This window comes from Notechis scutatus, chromosome 10 (genome assembly GCF_049901735.1).
Source record: "Notechis scutatus isolate UNSWTSFEM ecotype Mainland chromosome 10, rNotScu1.2, whole genome shotgun sequence".
NCBI lineage: Eukaryota > Metazoa > Chordata > Lepidosauria > Squamata > Elapidae > Notechis > Notechis scutatus.
In genome coordinates this window covers 9160224-9179540 of record NC_142018.1, presented here as the reverse complement: position 1 = coordinate 9179540, position 19317 = coordinate 9160224, and the positions used below count along the sequence as shown (strand labels likewise).

At 41.7% G+C, this 19317-nt stretch overlaps 1 protein-coding gene and 1 long non-coding RNA gene across 3 annotated transcripts in view; one reads left to right on the top strand and one right to left on the bottom strand.

Moving 5' to 3' along the window:
* LOC148129747 (uncharacterized) overlaps positions 1–19317 on the top strand; it is a 280407-nt gene that overhangs the window by 69838 nt on the left and 191252 nt on the right. The window lies entirely within an intron of this gene.
* On the bottom strand, positions 1218–8774 carry LOC113416582 (putative P2Y purinoceptor 10). 2 transcript variants are annotated; one of them, XM_026674595.2, is made up of 2 exons: positions 8509–8774; positions 1218–2402 (listed from the first exon to the last, which is right to left on the bottom strand). In XM_026674595.2, exon 2 carries the CDS (start codon positions 2349–2351, stop codon positions 1248–1250), a length of 1104 nt encoding a protein of 367 aa, XP_026530380.2. In that variant the 5' UTR covers positions 2352–2402; positions 8509–8774; the 3' UTR covers positions 1218–1247. The 2 variants fall into 2 exon arrangements, with proteins under 2 accessions (XP_026530380.2, XP_087828186.1); XM_087972060.1 differs by having other exon boundaries at positions 1218–2373; positions 8509–8731.

Here is a 19317-nt window from a genome sequence, read left to right as displayed (position 1 = left end):
TGCCACCCACCAAGTCACACCACACCCACCAAGCCACATCACGTGCACCAAGCCACGCCCACAGAACCGGTAGTAAAAAAAATTGAATACCACCAGTGACACACACCAACCTTCTTGAGGTTCAAGGAAATTAACATTGTTCTTGGGATGTCTGCAAGCTCCAATGTGCTTATGGATTCCCGTTGAGGACCTCACAGCTTCTCTGACCCACCTGATTCATGTTTAAGATGTTTTGCAAAGCAAACCCCGGGGATCTCACGTAATCTGTGGCACACATATCATAAACTAGGTCCAAGAAACAGAGGTTGGTTCTAAAACATAATTCATTGGTTGTTCCATCAAGCAATGGCCACATGGAACCATCTGCTGTGAATCACTCTGAGTAGAACTTCCATCTCACCCATCAACAAACCAAATAAAATTCCTTTTCAACAGATCCAAATCCATATATCCCAGTGGTGGTATTCTACCGGTTCAGCCCAGTTCAGCCAAACCAGTAGTAAAAAAAATGCTACCTCTTCGGCCCAACCGGTATTTCCAACTATCAGCTGGGCAACCATCAGCTGTGTTGCATGATTTAGATCAGCTAGAAAGCCGGAAATCATCGGATTTCTGGCTTTCTAGCCAGGGGTGGGATTCAACCCGTGTTACTACTGGTTCAAAAGAAAGAGGGAAAGAAAGAAAGAAAGAAAGAAAGAAAGAAAGAAAGAAAGAAAGAAAGAAAGAAAGAAAGAAAGAAAGAAAGAAAGAAAGAAAGAAAGAAAGAAAGAAAGAGGAAGGGAGGGAAAAAGGAGAAGAAGGAAGGACCACAAACCTTGGCACTAGATGCCGCTTCAGAGGATGCTGTGAAACAGCACAGAAAGAGGGAGGAATGGGAGAAAGAAAGGGGGGGAAGGGAGAAAGAGAAAGAAAAAAAAAAAGAGAGAGAGAGAGAGAGAAAGAAGGAAGGACCACACCTTGGCACTAGACGCAGCTTCAGAAGATGCTTTGAAACAGCACAAGAAACCAGGACTGGAAGGTGCCTGGAGGTCATCTAGTCCAGCCCCCTGCTCCAGAAAGTGAGTTTCTATCTTTTGACCCCCAGTCATATAACATGTAGCCATGCCCACCAAGCCATGCCCACAGAACCAGTAGTAAAAAAAAAAATTGAATCCCACCACTGATATAGCCAGCCGAGAATCATCAAAACGTGAGGAATCAAATGACAGGAGCTCATCTGATGTGGACCTCTAGGCATCATTTATTAGCTAAGGAGACAGAGGGGGCACCGTGCTCTCATTTTCAAGTCTTTGAGGCCGAAAGGGTCGAAAATAGGCCATTAAAACATTCTCACTTCTCTTCCCATCCTCCTCCTCCTCCTCGTCCTCCTTGGCGGTGGAAGCGGCAGCCCTGCTGTTGTCTAAATGGACGAACCGCTGCAGGAAGGCAGCCCCGTTGTGTCGGAACAGCCTTTGCCGAAATTCTGACGTCATGAAATAGTAGAGAATTGGATCCAAGCAGCAGTTCAGGCTTGCAAGGCACAAAGAAACGGTGTGGATGTTCAGGACGTGGTGATGGACCAGGCAGCTCCCAAAGACACCTTGTTTGACCATCATAAAGATCGGGAGGTTGACGTGGTAGGGAGTGAAGCAGATGAAGAAGACGGCCGCGCAGCCCAGGATCAGACGCCAAGCTTTCCGCCTCTCGTCGGCCTGTTGCAACGGAGCATGAGAATCCCGCAGCGACTGTCTCATCTTCCACGTGCAGTAAAGAATGATTACAAGAGGGATCAGGAACCCAGAGAGCTCGGCTACCACCATCAGCGTCACAGAGGCTCCCCGCGTTAGCTGCTTCACTCCGAGGTCGGCAAAGCAGGCATTGGCATTGTTGGTTAAGCTCGGGCTTCTCAGGATGGGGAGGGGCAAGCAAGCAGCCCCCACCATGATCCAGACGATGGCACTGACAGCGACGTCATGCCTGTAGTTCCAACTCTTGGTTCGGAAGGGATGAAGGAGAAAGAGATACCTCTGGATGCTGATGCAAGTGAGGAAGCAGATGCTGGCGTACATGTTGAAGTACTTCAGGTAGAAGCAGGATTGGCAGAGGAAGCTCCCAAAGGGCCACGTGTGGTTGATATAGTAGTACATCCTCAAAGGCAAGGAGAGGACATGAGCCAGATCAGCCACGGCCAAATTCATCATGAAGACGACTGCTTTGCTTTCCCTCTTGATAAAGCAGCACAAAACCCACAGAGCAAGGCTGTTGCCCACCAGACCAGGGATGAATATAATCACGTAAGTCGCTGCATATAAGGAGGCCTGGAAACCCATGGAAGGATCAGAACAGTTTTCAGAAGAATTGTCAGCCGGCATCTTGGTCTGGTCGGTTGACTTCCTGAACACAGTGGGTGGAAGAAAAGCTCCCTGTGAAGGACAGGAAAAACAGAGGCAAACACTTATTTCCTTCTACAGAAAGGCAGATTGTCAGCATTCCAGTAACCCCCCATTCCAACCAATAACTCCGAGGCAGACATCTTCTCAAAAGTTCCTTTTATTTGGATAGTAACTGGCACATCTGTGGAATCCTGAACCTGAAAGTTCCAGGCTTCCTTACAATAAGTAAAAACTACAAATCCATCCCTTGCACCCATCATCACATCACATGGCCCAATCACCATCCATCGTCTCACTATGCGCAACACGGCCTGACCTTGAACCAGCAAAAGAATTTTATTTTGTCTAACTAGATGAATGAATTCCCCTCTCTCACTTTCTCAGGCTCAATTGTGGCAGCGTGGAAGCATCGAATCTCAATATGGCTTCCAAAGATGACATAGGTGACAGTGAGAAAGGAAGCCTTGAACACACATACCAAATTTATTGGTCAGATCATAAAGGTAAAGGTTCCCCTCACACACACATGCTAGTCGTTTCCGGCTCTAGGGGGTGGTGCTCAACTCCGTTACAAAGCCGAAGAGCCAGCGCTGTCCGAAGACGTCTCCGTGGTCATGTGGCTGGCATGACTAAATGCCGAAGGCGCACGGAACGCAGTTACCTTCCCACCAAAGTGGTCCCTATTTTTCTACTTGCATTTTTACATGCTTTCGAACTGCTAGGTTGGCAGAAACTGGGACAAGTAACGGGAGCTCACTCCATTACGTGGCGCTAGGGATTCGAACTGCCGAACTGCCAACCTTTCTGATCGACAAGCTTAGTGTCTTAGCCGCTGAGCCACCGCGTCCCTTGGTCAAATCATCTGGTTACGTAAAAGAAACATAGAATCCTAGGGCTGGAAGGAACCCTGGAGGTCTTCTAGTCCAAACTCCTGCCAAAGGCAGGAATCTGTCAGATCTGCTACAACTTAAACCTCTGAATAGAAATGATCCCTGGCTCCATTTGTTGAAACAGGTATGGTTTTTATTAGAAGTCAACTGTATTACAGTATTGCAAAGCCAGAACTGAGACTCATGCGCCAAAATCTCTTAAGTTCTACTTTCCCTCCCCTAACTATCTCTCATTGTCCACCCCATTGTAACCAAATAGGTTCAGGTAAGATGGTTTCATAACAGTCAGTCCAAGTGTGGTTTGGTACGTGGCTCCCTCCTTCTTCCAGCTGGGTGATCTTGAGGCAGCGTCTTAAGGAAATGCAGAATTTACTTTCTTTTTCCCCAAGCCTTGCCACCTTCATTCCCACTCCCTACGGTTCATGGCAGTCTATCACTGCATAGCAGTGAAGCACAAGGAAGCATAAGGTGGCAGCTGACATTATCCTTACACCATCAGCGAGACCAGGGGTGGGATCCTCCCGGTTTAACAACCGGTTCGGTGGTCACATGCTTTGCACGCGCATGCAGCTTTCAAAATTACTTACCTTCTATGTTACTTCTAGGGAGTAACACAGCTAAGATGCAGTAATTCGCTTTGCCACACGAATCAGCTTAGATCGGTAAGTACAGCGGAGGGGCAGGTGGGAGCAATTCTGATTGTTGGAGAGAACCGGTTCACTCAACAGCCGATCGTCGGAGCTAGAGGTTTCCCCCAAACTGGTCCGAACCAGGAGAATCCCACCCCTGAGCGAGACATACCTTATTACAACCTCCCAAGCTAGCTGGGATCTTCCTATTACATTGCAAGTTGGAATCCAAGATATCTGAAAATCGAGAAAGCTATAATGCTTACCCAATTTTGTTTTGAAGGTGCGGTTTTCTGGCTTCTTTGCTTCTGCAGGCTCCATGGATTAAATCACACGGAGGAAGGGAAAGAGTGACTAACATAGGAAAAGGAACCTAAGTTATAATTATTTTTAACCAGGGAGTTTAAATCCTGCTCTATGTCAAGGGGTGGATTGACATGAATGGGAGGCATGGCCATTCATTTCCAGATGAGCCAGCTTTGAATGAGTTCTCTTCCTTCCTGTCTGCTGATTCTAAGCTGCTGTGATGATTTTCCCTCCTGAGGATACTTTAACTGTGAATATGGAAAGCAAACTCTCAACAGAAGCCAGCAGAAACTTCTCAAACCCTCCTTTGCCACTGAAAAGCTACCATTTCTTTCTGCTTTCCTGCTTAAATGAGATTATTATTATATATCGTACGGCATGCTCACATCATATTTCAATAAAAACACAAGAGATAAAGATACAAAATACGAAATATAAAATATAAATATATGCCTAGTTTTTTTTACCTGTTTCACTCCAGGCAGGCTACATAGCTCAATATTGGCAGCTGGGAAATTATCACTCATCTTCAGGTCACTAAATGAATGGTTATAAGTCAAGGACTACCTGTATTTGTGTGCCTGCCTCTAGAATACAGAATAATAGAGTTGGAAGGGACCCCAGAGGTCTTCTAGTCTTCTCCCCCAATTACATTTTGCCCTTCCCATAGGCCTGGCTGAAGGACAAGTTGCCATTCCCATAGGCCAAGGAACTTCATTTGGCATGATTCAGAAAGAGAAACTTTCCTGCCATGTCCTCCCTCTCTGGCACACTATTACCCCCCAAAGTATGAGTGGTCCATACCCTGCCAGAACATGGACAGCATCTGGCCATGATGCAAACTGGGAAATTTGGAAATCACTAAATAGATTATGCCAGTGGTGAAATGCTACTGGTTTGGCCCGGTTCAACTGAATGGCCGAACTGGTAATAAAAAAAGCAACGGCGTGCGTTACATGAGCACTTTACACTTCACAAACGTGAAGTGCGCGATCACCAAACCGGTAGGGAAACGGGTAGAATCTCACCACTGGATTGTGCACAGGAACAGCAAGATCAAGAGATACCTTGAATAAATGGGGACATTTGGTGACTTCTGCCTACTGTGAATAGGGAGATTTGTAGGCAACCACAAACCTGTACAGTTGTCCTATCTGCCCTGCTCAGTGTACTCTTGGGAGCCTCATAACAATGCAACAGAATGCAATCAACGTTGCGCGTTTCTGGGCAAACACCACCTAAGTTAGGCTTTTGCACGTTTTAAAGTTCATGCTCTTATGTTTGTATTTAAAAAGGTAAAGGTTTCCCCTGTCCAATCATGTCCATCTTTAAAGGGCAGTGCTCATCTCCATTTCCTAGCCAAGGGAGCCAACGTTGTCCAAAGATGCTTTCCGTGGTCATGTGGCCAGCATGACTGTATTCCCAAGTGCACAAAACGCCGTTGCCTTCCCACCAAATTGGTACCTATTTATCTACTCACACTTGCATGCTTTCGAACTGCTAGGTGGGCAGGAGCTGGAGCAAGGAACGGGAACTCTCTCCATCATGCAACACTCAAGTCTCAAACCTTTCCAACTAACAAACTCAGCGTCTTTAACCACTGTATCAACATGCCCGTCTGTTTGTATTTATACCTACGTTTAAATTTTATTGATGCGTCTGACACAAATAAATTAAAAAATTCTCCAGCCTTTCAGAAGACCGTCAAAACTTGGATGTATCATCAGATCTGGGAATACGAAGGAAGTATGGAGACTATTAAATGGTTATATTATATATAGTTAGAGTGCACCTTCCTCTGTCTTTTCATTATTGCAATTTTAAATGCAGCTTTTGACTTTTTAAACATTTGTTTATTAGTGGTCAAAAACTTGGGTTTTCTTTGTGTTTTAACAATGCACGCTGCCCAGAGTCCCGGGCAAATGAGATGGTTGGCCATATACATTTAATAAATAAAATAATATGCAACTGGAAACAGAGGTTCTTCACATAGTATTTGCTGAAATCATCTAAGTCGATCCATTTCTATTTTGGGTCTGTTTGTTTACAGACTACTTTTATACTTTCATATCTCAGCTGCTATGTGTGTATGGGAGGGGAATCTAATGGTTCAACATTGCTTGAAACTGTCTACCCTGTTCCTTTTCTTCCTCTTACTGCTGATTCATCCAAACCCTTCTAGAGGAAAGTAGCCAAAGTTGGGTGTTGGCTTAATGATTATTTAACTTAAGGGTCATCCACCCCTTTCCTGGTTGATAGCCCAACATTCTGATGTTTCCAAGCTGCTGTTTTAGCTTTGAGAGTTCTACGGATGGTTTTCATTTGTTTATATTTTTAGCAATGGGATATTTTCCATTGTACCATTTGTAGAGCCTTTCCCCCTACATGCCTGCTCTGGGAGAGAACTTCTCTTCCGCAATGTGGGGTTATGATCCTTTCCAAAAATATGTAAATAAACAGTCATGTACCCCTTCCTCCAAGAAAACAAAAACAAAACAAAACACGACTTCCAGGAAAGCGATGGGAACTTGGTGGACCTTGACCTAAACTCAGAACTCATAAAACAGTGCAATTTCTATCTAAGCAAGCATGCAAGGAAAGATTTTTGAGTCTAAAACTACATTTATCAGAAGAAATGTTTATGGAGATTCTCAATCATCCAGTTCATGGTTGTCCCAAAGGTGCTTTTTTTTTTCAAGAGGCAATAGAACTTTCTTGGGGTTTTTTTTTCTTTAAAAATGTTTCGCTTCTTATCCAAGAAACTTCTTCAGTTCAGAATGGATGAGAAATGAAAGATTTTCAAGGACAAAAAACCCCAAAAGTTCAGTTGCCTTTGGGGTTTATCAGAATTACTACAGTAACAACGTCTTGTAAGTCTGAATGTACCTTCCTTCTTCTTTCTTTACTCTTGATGAGAATTAAGAGAAATGGGGTGCTTTCCAAAGCACAAACCACTTTCTTGATCTAGATCAGGGTGTCCAACCTTGGCAACTTTAAGACTTGTGGACTTCAACTCCCAGAGTTCCTCAGCCAGCAAAGCTGGCTGAGGAACTCTGGGAGTTGAAGTCCACAAGTCTTAAAGTTGCCAAGGTTGGACACCCTGATCTAGAGCCTAAGCCACGTTGATCTGATGATTGCCATGGAAATAGTTCTTGCCTCTGTCCTTCTACACTCTCTACAGCTCATCACAAAGGCAAAATGATCATCAGCAGTGAAGGTGCCCCAAAGTACATGCTGTATTTTTTTTTTGCTGGTTCACAGGAGAAAAAGTCCTAACTCTGTAGTATTTCCGGGTACTTTCAGACTCCTTGATCATTCCAGAGCAAAAGAAACTCAAAAGAAAAAAAAAATGAGCATACTCAGAAGTGCCATTTTTGCACCTTTGAGGAAGAAGCAAGCTGTGGGAGATATTCCAATGATACAGTAGTTCCTGGAGCATTTGAATTTAGGAGATCAAAGCAGTAAGGCTTGTGGTATCTTTTACTTAAGGCTGTTATTCTCAGGGATCAACCTTGCAAGAATGAGAAACCTTAGGGCAGAGAAACCACACCTGGACTACAAAAAAATCCAGACAGCCACTAAAGGAGAAGGGGAGAAGAGAATATTCTTAACATTTGTTTCATTTTAGCGTTGACTAATATTTTCTTCTGCAATTTTTGCATCCCAAATCTGGTAGACTTTAGATCAGAGGTCCCCAAACTTGGCAACTTTAAGATTTGTGGACTCCCAGAATTCTCCATCCAGCTACAAGTCATAAAGTTACCATGTTTGGGGACTGGCTGCCAAGAAAAGAATAAACCGGAACTTGACTCTAATTGTTTCTAGAATAAATGTCATTTTCCTTTCAGATGTCACAATTAGCTATTCAGTCCAACAAAGGAAGGGATGGAAATCTTTCTGAAGATTTGGTAAAGGTTTCTCTTTTATTTGGTTAAGTGCTGTTTTTCCACCCATTAGAAAAAAAACTGAAAGAGATCTCAATGATTACAGTAATATAAAACAAGATATTTTGAAGTTAAAGAGTGAAATGTGGCAGTTACTAAAACAGGCAGTCTTTCTGAAGAAAAGAACTCAGCCTCGCTGCTGAATTGACTTTCCTCGGCAAGAAAACCTTGTTTTTCTCTTTACATCTATGATATGAGTGCAATTATTTAAAGGTGGGGCTAATTCGCAAAGCATTCAGAAGTGCCTGAAACCCATTTCTGTATAACTGAATTCTTTCATGCAAATTCACTTTGAAATCTGGATATAAGGGTGTCCCATTTTGCAGCTTTTTCCCCCCCACTCCAGATTTTAGGAAAACAGCCTTACCTCATAGCAGTTTGCATTCCTTCTAGAGATGATGACCACAGAAAGGCATAAACCATGGAAAGCCACAGAAGCTTCCTTTGAACCTTGATGTTCCCCTCATTTCAGTCACAAGATTTCTCATGCAGTTTCAACCTCTTGGTGCTAATCTCGAAGGCTGAAGGTGGTCTTGAAATGTTTTTTCAGAAAGACGAGTGAAGGTCCAGACCTGTGGCTGTACGGAAGGAAATCCTCGCTCTCTGTTTCTCTGCTCCACTTAAAATACAGCCACCGCTTTCTGGAGAGATGCCAAAACAACAGATGACATCACAATGAATAGTGTGCCCTTGAGAAACTGCCCACTTCCTCACACAGTGTCCAAGTTGGCCGTAGCTGCCTATTAGCTTTATTTCTTTAACTTTTTAGTGCAAAATCAGGAGAAAGAGAACAAAACAAAACAAAATTCAGAAGTGCAGAAAGAAAGCACAACAAGAAACGGTTTATTGATTGATTAGTGTTATGACCATGTCAAAAATATAACACAACAGTAAAATATAGATATTTCTTGACTTACAATCAGAATTGAGCCCAAAATTTATGTCGCTAAGCGAGACAGTTGTTAAGTGAATTTCCCCCCCCCATTTCATAAATATGAGTCAGTTATAAATTGACAATATCGACAGCATATAAAGAGAACTTGTATAAGATGTTTTATAGATGGCACTTAGCGCCTGAAAAATTAGCAAAAATGTTTAAAGATAAATCAACCAAATGTTGGAAATGTCATCAAATACCAGGAACATATTACCATATGTGATAGACTTGCACAGAAGCTAAAAGATATTGGACTAAAATATACACAGGGTTGGAAAAATGATTAAACAATATATAGATTTGAAGCCTGAAATATTTCTACTAGGAATGGTACCAGAAGGCTATAGTAAAGAAAAGACTTACTTAATTATACATGTTTTAACAGCAGCTAGAATTGTATTTGCTCAGAATTGGAAAAGTGACAAGATACCGATAGAGTGAAAAGTAATTGAAAAAATATTTGAATGTGCAGAAATGAATAGATTGACATTAGAAATTAAAGGGGAAAAAAAGAATCTGAATATTATATGTATGAGATTTGTTTTATCAATGGTTAGAAAATAGAACAAATTAAAAGGGATTAGATGTATTTATAGAGCAATAAGAGAAACTAGTGTAACAGATATATTGGACCTCGTCTATACTATACATATGGAAATGTGATTATTGTTGTATTGTTAAGTTGTTAAGAAGATTATTAATAATTGTTAAGCAATTGAAATATGTTCCTAATCAATGCACGATTGAAATGGAATGGATTTATTATATATATATAAATTATGTATGTATGTATGTATGTATATGTATGTATGTATGTGTATGTGTATGTGTATGTGTATATGTATATATAAATAAATATGAGTCAGTTGCCAAGTGTCCAAATTTTGATCACATGACCATGAGGATGCCTCAACAGACATAAGTGTGAAAAATGATCGTAAGTCACATTTTTCAGTGCTGTTGTAACTCTGAACTGTTGTAAACTGAGGACTACTTGTACAGGTTATAAGTCCAGGGTAAAATAGATAAAAGAAAAGTTCAGGGACAAAATACATTAGTGTTAAGCGGTGGTGGGCTTTAAAAATTTTAGCAACAGGTTCTCTGCCTGGTTGCTGGGTGGGCGTGGCCATGGTGGGCATGTCCTGGCTGGCCTCCTGCACCATTGCGGGGGGGACATTTTTGCACTCCCCGGGCTCCGGAGGCTTTACTCAAGCCTCTGGGAGGGCAAAAACGGCCTCCCCGTGCTCCGGAGGCTCTCTGGAAGCCAGAAACAGGCCTATTTCCAGCCTTCCCAAACTTCCAGGAGGCCGTTTTTCTCCCTCCCCAACCCTCCACGTGCCCCCTGCATTTACTTGCATCCAAAACGGGCCACGTGGGGACTCCTGGAAGGGGAGGGGTGGGGTAGGCAGGGCCGCCTAGGAGTAGGATTTGGGGGTTCTCCAAACTGCACAGAATCTTAGCTAGGGGCTCTCCCGAACCCCCGTGTACCCCCAGCAGCCCAGCCCTGAGTGTTAAGTATAAAGAATCAGCATTCAGGTAAATACACTTTCTTTACAGAATACCTCATTCTGTTCATTACAACGGGTCCTTTGGTGATTATTGGAATTAATCTTAAAGCTCCAGGATAAATTGTCTTCCACATGGATGGCACTTTCTTTGACAACATAAGGGTCTATATCACTGATACAAGTTTATTATATTTCTATATTTAGATATAGAATAACAGCAGAAGCTATAGGAACAAAGAAACGACTAAATACAGAAGGCATCTCAAATGTTTCCTGGAATATTTCAGATAGTCAATGTTACATATCTGCTTAGATTCTAGAAACCGAGAGAAGTAAAAGTAAAATAAGAAACTATTTTTGAAAGCTGAACCGTTTGTCACTCTGCTGAAATCTCTATTTTGATCAGAATGTCAAAACAGAAATTTTAACATCCTGTAAGATGTGGTGTAAGTAGTCAAATTTAAAGAGAGACAGAGAAAGAGATATGTTTCTGAACTTTTGCTTTTGCTCATATTGTCATATTATGCTAAATTGATCGCTGGAGAAAATTTATGTTTGCTAAGGATCAACGTTGACCAGATGGCACATAATCAACAAACCAGTCCATGCTTAATTTATATCTATAAGTTTAATTTATATGTTTCTTGTAACTGTGGAATAGTAAGAAGAACATCATCAGTATTTTGAAACTTTCCCAAACTTCTTTCTTTACCATGTCCTCAAATCCTGAGCAAGTAAAAAACATCAAAGTATCAGCAGGAAAAAAGAGAAACACCCCGCCCCCGAAGTGTATAAACAATGATTTCCCTTGGTTGGGCTTTTATTTTCAGTGAGGACCAAGAAGAAGAGAAAAATCAGGAATATTAGGATTTTTTCCCAATAATATAAAGGTAAGCTTTGATTAACAAGATCACATAAGGGTTTTAAAATATTTCTTAAATACTGATAGTCCTCGACTTATAATAGTTCATTTAGTGACCATTATAACAGCACTGAAAAAAGTGACATAACCATTTTTCACACAACCGTTGTTGCATCCCCATGGTGAGTGGGTGGGATTCAGCCAGTTCAGGCCAATTCAGGCGAACCGGATGTTAGATTTACATCTGGTTGGCTGAACTGGTAGTTGAACTGACTGGCTGGCCCCACCCACTCTACCCTTCCCCTCCCAGGGGTCTCCACATGGCCCATTTTGGATGCAGCTAAGTGCAGAGTCCGTGTGGAGGCTCTGCCCGCCCGCCCCCCCAAAAAACAGCCTTCCTGGAAGCTCCAGAAATCTGGAAATGGACCTTCGGAGCCTGGGGGGATGCCATTGTTGCCCTCCCAGAGGCCTGAGGGAAGCCTTCGGACTCTGGGGAAGGAAAAAAACAGCCCTCCCAGAAGTTCCGGAAGTCTGGAAATGGGCCTTCGGAGCCTGGGGGACGCCATTTTTGCCTTCCCAGAGGCCTGAGGGAAGCCTTCAGACTCTGGGGAAGACAAAAACAGCCCTCCTGGAAGCTCCAGAGGTCTGGAAATGGGCCTTCAGAGCCGGGGTACACCATTGTTGCCCTCCCAGAAGCCTGAGGGAAGCCTCTGGACTCTGGGGAAGGCAAAAACAGCCCTCCCAGAAGTTCCGGAAGTCTGGAAATGGGCCTTCGGAGCCTGGGGACGCCATTGTTGCCCTCCCAGAGGCCTGAGGGAAGCCTTCGGACTCTGGGGAAGGCAAAAAACAGCCCTCCCAGAAGTTCTGGAAGTCTGGAAATGGGCCTTCGGAGCCTGGGGGACGCCATTGTTGCCCTCCCAGAGGCCTGAGGGAAGCCTTCGGACTCTGGGGAAGGAAAAGAATGGCCCTCCCAGAAGTTCCACTAGGCCATGCCCACCATGGCCATGCCCACCCAGCAACTGGGCAGAGAACCAGCTGTTGGGATTTTTGAATCCCATCCCTGCCCATGATCACATGCTCAAAATTCAGGTGCTTGGCAACTAATTCATATTTATGATCGTTGTAGTGTCCTGGGATCAGGTGATCTGCTTTTGTGACCTTCCAACAAGCAAAGTCCATGGGAAAGCCAGATTCACTTAACAACCATGCTAACAATGCAAAGACTCACTTAACAACTGTGGCAGGAAAGGTCGTAATATGAGGCAAACTCACTTAACAAATGTCTCACTTAGCAACAGAAATGTTGGGCTCAATCGTGGTCGTAACTCAAGGAATATCAGTACGTGCCTGCATAGAACATTGCACTTCTAGAAGAGAACTCTAGAAGACTGCCTTTTTGTCAGGACTGGTGTAGGGTGAGGGGTTAAAAGAGGTTAAAAGCCTCCTTAGCTTTAGAAAGAAAAACCCAATGTGGATTTCCAGAGTTATTTCTGATCTCAGCCCCCAAAAAACATGCCCCAAGAATAGACCACAAGTGAATGTTGAACAATGTCATGTCCCTTGTGCTGACGTGTGCTTGTGTGCCTTCAAGTCAGTCTTGATGAACGTCTGCAGTTTTCTTGGCAAGATTTTTCAGAAGTGGCTTGTCATTGCCTTCTCCTTTGGGCTGAGAGAAAGCGACTGGCCCAATGCAGCTGGCTTTAGTGTGCCTAAAGTGGGGACTAGAACTCACATTCACCCAGTGAATCATTATACCAAACTGTCTCTCTTCCTTTGGTGAGTGGACAACCATAATTCCGCTTTGCACCTTAAGTCCAGACCAGAGGTGGTCTTCAGCCGGTTCGGACCAGTTCTGGAGAACCAGTAGCAGACATTTTGAGTAGTTCTGAGAACCGGCAAATACTGCCTCTGACTGGCCCCGCCAACCCCATCTATTCTCTGCCTCCCAAGTCCCAGTTGATCGGCTGGGTCTTCTTTGGTTGCCCTGCACAGGAAAATGGAGCTGGAAAGCAGGTTAGTGGGGTGGGGAGGGAATGGGATTTTGCAGTAACCTTCCCCTGCCACACCCACCAAGCCACACCCAAGAACCAGTAGTAAAAATTTTTGAATCCCACCACTGGTCCAGATGTTTTTCTAAGTAAGGCAAGAGCCTTCTCCAAGGACAGAATCGATACTTTTCACTATGGCAGCAGCGAGACTCCTCTGTGCACAAAAACTGAAAGTCACCTTGATTCCCACTATGGATGAAAGGCTGCAGAAACTGATGGAGTTAGCAGAGGTGGCTAAATTGATTGTTTTGATTAAGGGGAAAAAACACAAATACCTTTATTTCTACTTGGAAACAGCTTCTGGACTTTGCGCTTGAGGTGGAAAAAAAATGAAAGTTTGCTTTTTGGGTTTTACCAATTAGATAGATTTGTTGTTACAGAAATAGCTAGTTTATATTATTATGTAAAAGTAAAACATTGAGGGTAGATGTTACTGTCTTATTCTACTGCACCAAAGGGAGTTGGAAGTCAGTGCCTTTTCTTTTTTCCCTCTTCTTTTCTACACTTCTCCCTTCCCCTTTCCCTCCCTTAATTTTTTGTACTAATTGCTTTTGTATTCTCTTTATATATCATATTATGTCATGTTTCCTAGTATGATTTGATTGCTTATTGTACCTGTGACTATCATTAATTGTTGTACCTGATGATTCTTGACTCTTGATGAATGTATCTTTTCTTTTATGTATACTGGGAGCATTTGCACCAAGACAAATTCCTTGTCTGTCCAATCAACTTGGCCAATAGAGAATTCTATTCTATTCTATTCTATTCTATTCTATTCTATTCTATTCTATTCTATTCTATTCTATTCTATTCTATTCTATTCTATTCTATTCTATTCTATTCTATTCTATTCTATTCTAAATTAATAAAAACCAAATATATATAAGATACTTTTCACTATGGCAGAGAACTGGTTATCTATCGGGGTCTTAGTCCTTTCTCCACTGTTGAGTTGGAGCTCAGCATGCCTCCACAAGGTGTAACTTTTGGGTCCCCACCATTAACTGTCCCAGTTTCCTCTGTTCCTAGCCAATGCCAAGCCTGTGATGATCCAGGGTGGGATACAAAACAAACACAGCCACAGAAAACAGGTGAAGCCCTTCCTTCCTTCCTTCCTTCCTTCCTTCCTTCCTTCCTTCCTTCCTTCCTTCCTTCCTTCCTTCCTTCCTTCCTTCCTTCCTTCCTTCCTTCCTTCCTCCCTTCCCTCCCAGTGGTTAGAATGCAGTGCTGCAGGCCAATTCTGCCCACGGCCAGCAGTTTGATCCTGACTGGCTCAAGGTTGACTCAGCCTTCCATCCTTCTGAGGACCCAGATTGTTGAGGGCAAGAGGCTGACTCTGTAAACCTCTCAGAGAGGGCTGTAAAGCACTGTGAAGTGGTATATAAGTCTAAGTGCTATTGCTATTGCTATTTGATGTAGTTCAACAGTATTGTAGATAGGGTTGAGTTAAGGCTACTTTACTCATGGGTTGGGATGCAATTAAGCTGAAAATAAAACAAAATGCCAAAGGGATAATAAAGATTTCTGGACATTAAAATTTTTCTTTTTTATAAGCAGGAAGGGAGAGAAAAAGAATAAGGGCAGGATATGGAAGAGGGAGGAGACTGCCTGGAATTAAAAAGAATCTACAGTAAAACTTCAACAAGACTTCTAAAAGATACATTTTAACTGAAACTTTGCAACTAAATAGTAACCCCAGGAAGAGAAAGTGAAAAAAAGAGCAAAAAAGAAACAGCTTGCATGTATTTGGATTATCTGGTGATCTTTGGATTCTTGGTTATTATATTTGAATGACTAAAATCAATCGGGTGGTTGTTTAAAAATGTATACAATGGCATCACTTTTGGATGAATTGAAAATGGAACTTAAAAAGTACAAAGAAGATGCACAAGAAGGGAAGGGTTCTTTTGGCTTCGTTTTTCAATTCTTAGAAATGGAGATCTGGAACTATGAGAAACAACAAGAAAAGACTGCAAAACAAGAAGACTGGGACAAAGAAGAAGCCATCTTTAATGAACAAGTAACTCTATGTGGGGAAGAAAAAGGAAAGGGGGGAGAAAGAGGATGGAGAATTTAAGACTTAAAAAAACAACCAAAGAAAAGAAAAATAATTTGAAAAATAAGTATAATACTGGAAAGCAACAGAAGAGGGGGAATACAGAAGAGAGAAATAGAGGTAGAGAGACAAAAGGATAAAAAGGGGAGAGAGAAGAAGAGAGAGAAGAAGGAAAGGAAAAGAAGTTACAAAGGTCCGGAGCAAGATATAGAGAAACAGGACCTATTTAGAGATAATGGGTGAAAATCTAACTGAAAAAAGGATTCTGTAAAGGTACATAAGATTGTATTGTTATATTAGTAATAGAAATAACTTTAGGAAATTGGAAACAACGTATGATTAAAATGAGGGATAAAATGGTTAGTGTAATTTAGTGAAATGTTTGTGAATAAAGTAAATGAAATAAAATAAATGAGAAAATTGAATCAGGAAGGAACAGGAACATTTTAATTAGTTAATGTTTTATAAAATATAAGTGAAGGGGGGGGGGGAATTAACTATGGAAAGCTTATAATTGTTCCCATAGAAGTATGATATTTAATTGAAAAGTAATGTTAAAGATGTTAAGACTTTAATGAATATTAATATTGATAGAATTGAATTTGAATGGAATGTTGTTTTAATTATATACAATTTTTAATAAGAGTTATCAGTATCTATATTACCCTATTTTCTAAATATTTTTAATTGCAGAAATATTCTTATTACCCCTTGTCACCCTGCAGAATCCCCTTTTAAATTCATTAACCATTATCTCTGAAAAACCAATTTCTTTTCAACATTTTATTATTTCCATATTTCTTTATTTCATGCATCCGTTTCTTACTGCCTCTCCTCCCCCTCTTTTTCCCATATCTTTTCTCATTCCAGTTTATATCCCTCTCTTTCTTGATATCTTCCTTTCCCCTTTTCTGTTGCATCTTTCTACCTCTCCTGATTTCACAGGTATTCCCTTTGATTGCCTTCTTAAATCTCAACTTTTTAACCTTCCTTCTTTCCCCACTTCTTTGTGTTAATTGTCTATTTAAAATGTCTTCCCCTTGAGTCGACTCCTCCTCTGAAACTCTTTCTTCTTGTTCTTCAATCGCCATTTCCATTTTTTCTAACACAGAGAAAAGTGATTCGCCTCTTTCCTGTAGTAATTCTCTCATATTTTTAAGTTCCATTTTTAATTCCCGAAGAGATATCATCATTACACACTATTATATTTTATGATTGTTAAAGTCCACACACACACAAAAAAACTTTTACTTTCCTTCTTTCTTCTTTCAATTTTCTAAAGTTCTCAATTATTCCAGCCCAGGGTCTATACCAAAAACATCAATCAATCCCACAATCAGTTTTTCCTTGCTTTTTTCTTTATTCTGGTTCTGCTTTCACTTTCTAAGATTCTTACTTTGTTTCAATATTTCTTTAATGTTATACCCACACAAGTTCATTCAGAAACAGGATGCTTTCCCTTTTGTTTGAACTCAAGTTTTTGTCAAAAGGTGGCACTCTCCACTCTTCACCTTTTCCCCCTATTTTTTTATTTAGGGTTTTCGAACTTCAATATTCCAGCACAGTCCAGTTTCCAATTTGTAAACTTTATTATTATTATTTTTTGACAATCTAAGTCCAGCTTTATTTTATGCCTGTTTATTGCCAAAATATTTTAGTCCAATTTAGTTAAATCTTTAGTTCCGGCTTCTTCCTTTCCCAGTTCGAAGCCCTGCTTAGCTATCAAAAATGTTTTCTTATTATTATTTTTCCTGTCCCTTTGTAATTTCGCTGCTCACTTTTCTTTTCTTAAAAATTCCATGTTACCTTAAGCCCGGGGTACTTTTGTTTAGTTGTATTGCCCAGTTGTCCCAGTTCAGATGTTATCCACCTCTTTCTTCCCTCCTGCACAAATTTTAATCCAGCTGAGTCCTCCTCTTTGGGGTGGCCATTTTAAACCACTGCTGCAGTCATCTTCAGGGGGAAAAAGACCACGCCCAGGGGGGGAGATGCGACTTCCCTCAACCTGGCTTGCAGCTTCCCCTTACTCCGCCGCCCCTCCAAGGCAGCTTCAGCCCCTTATCGTAGTGACCAGGGCTCTCCAACGAAAGAGCACGGACCATAGCCGCAGAGAGTCGCGATCTACGGTCCGTCAGCGAGGAGGCTCCACCTTCCCGGGAAATTGCTTTTGACATGCCAGATCTGTTCCTAATAAATCAATTGGAGAGATAACATCTCAGAGTGATTGATATCATGGATACTTTCTGGATGCTTGACATATATATTACATTAAGTGTATATTAATAATATTCAACCATTGTCACTCATTAGATTTGCTTGCTTTTTCAAATGTTTTGGCCACAGAAAGGCAGTGGAAGGCATAAAATATGACTCTATTACTTTGTAAAAGTAAAATAGCAAGTATTTCCTGTCAATGGCAGGCAGTAAAAAGATAAAAATAACCCACAGGATGCACCTGAAAGAAAAAAAGAAGTAAGAAAGAGAAAGAAGCAAGCACCCCCGCATAAACATATGGAAACCAGAATGTAGCTAGCTATGTACTTGGAAGTGCATAGTTACCCAGATCACACAATTAAGATAAGGATGAGTTGTTGCAGTGTGGGCTGTGGTCTTTGAAAAGGAGTGAACATAACTGACAAAGAGAAGCCTTGTTTTCTGTCTTTTTCACAGCAGTTCTTTTATTTATTTTGTAACTGAGCAATTATTTTGTTTATTTGAGAGTATGTACATATTTGCAAAGATGTGCGCAGTCAACTCACTAAAGAAATTATTATACCTTTGAATAGCACTAAAAAAAATCAGTTAATTTTTATGACCAATAAACTGAAATTTGTGGATCAAGAGAACTCTGGACAACTCCTGTTCCTATCTGTGGAATTTATTTCAATGTATTCTATTTTTTATTTTATTTTTGCAAATGTTTAGAATGCTAAAGCTATCTGAAGGCTTAATGCAAGTAATACTCTTGATTCTCGCTTGAAATCAGTCAGGAATTACATTCCCAAAGTAACTTCCCATTGCACATTAGTGGGATCAATATGTCTATGAAGACTCAATCTTCATAGATTAATACCATTTTATAAAGCCTTAGTAAGACTACACCTAGAGTACTGCATTTTTGTCGCCACATGATAAAAAAAGATGTTGAGACTCTAGAAAAAGTACAGAGAAGAGCAACCAAGAGGATTAGGGGACTGGAGACTAAAGCATATGATGAACGGTTGCGGGAACTGGGCCTGGCTAGTCTAGTGAAGAGGAGGACCAGGGGAAACAGGATAGCAGTCTTCCAATATTTGAGGGGCTGCCACAGAGAGGAGGAGGGGGTCAAGTTATTTTCCAAAGCACCTGAAGGCCAGACAAGGAATAATGGATGGAAACTGAACAACGAGAGATTCAACCTGGAAATAAGGAGGAATTTTCTGACAGTGAGAACAATCAACCAATGGAACAGAAGTTGCCTTCAGAAGTTGTGGGAGCTTCATCAATGGAGGCTTTCAAGAAGAGACTGGACAGCCATATGTCCAAAATGGTGTAGGGCAGTGGTGGCTAACGCTCGTGTGCCAGCATCCAGAAGGCAATGTGCGCTGGGCCCCCATGCCCCCTGTGCATGCGTGCATGATTCCCCCCGCTGCCCCCTTCCCTGCACTGTGCATATGCACACCTCCCAGCTCCCTGGGCCCATTTCATCACCTCCGATATTTCCAGAAATACAGGAAGTAACAAAATGGCCCTGTTGTTTGGCCTCCAAAGGCTGCAGAGGCT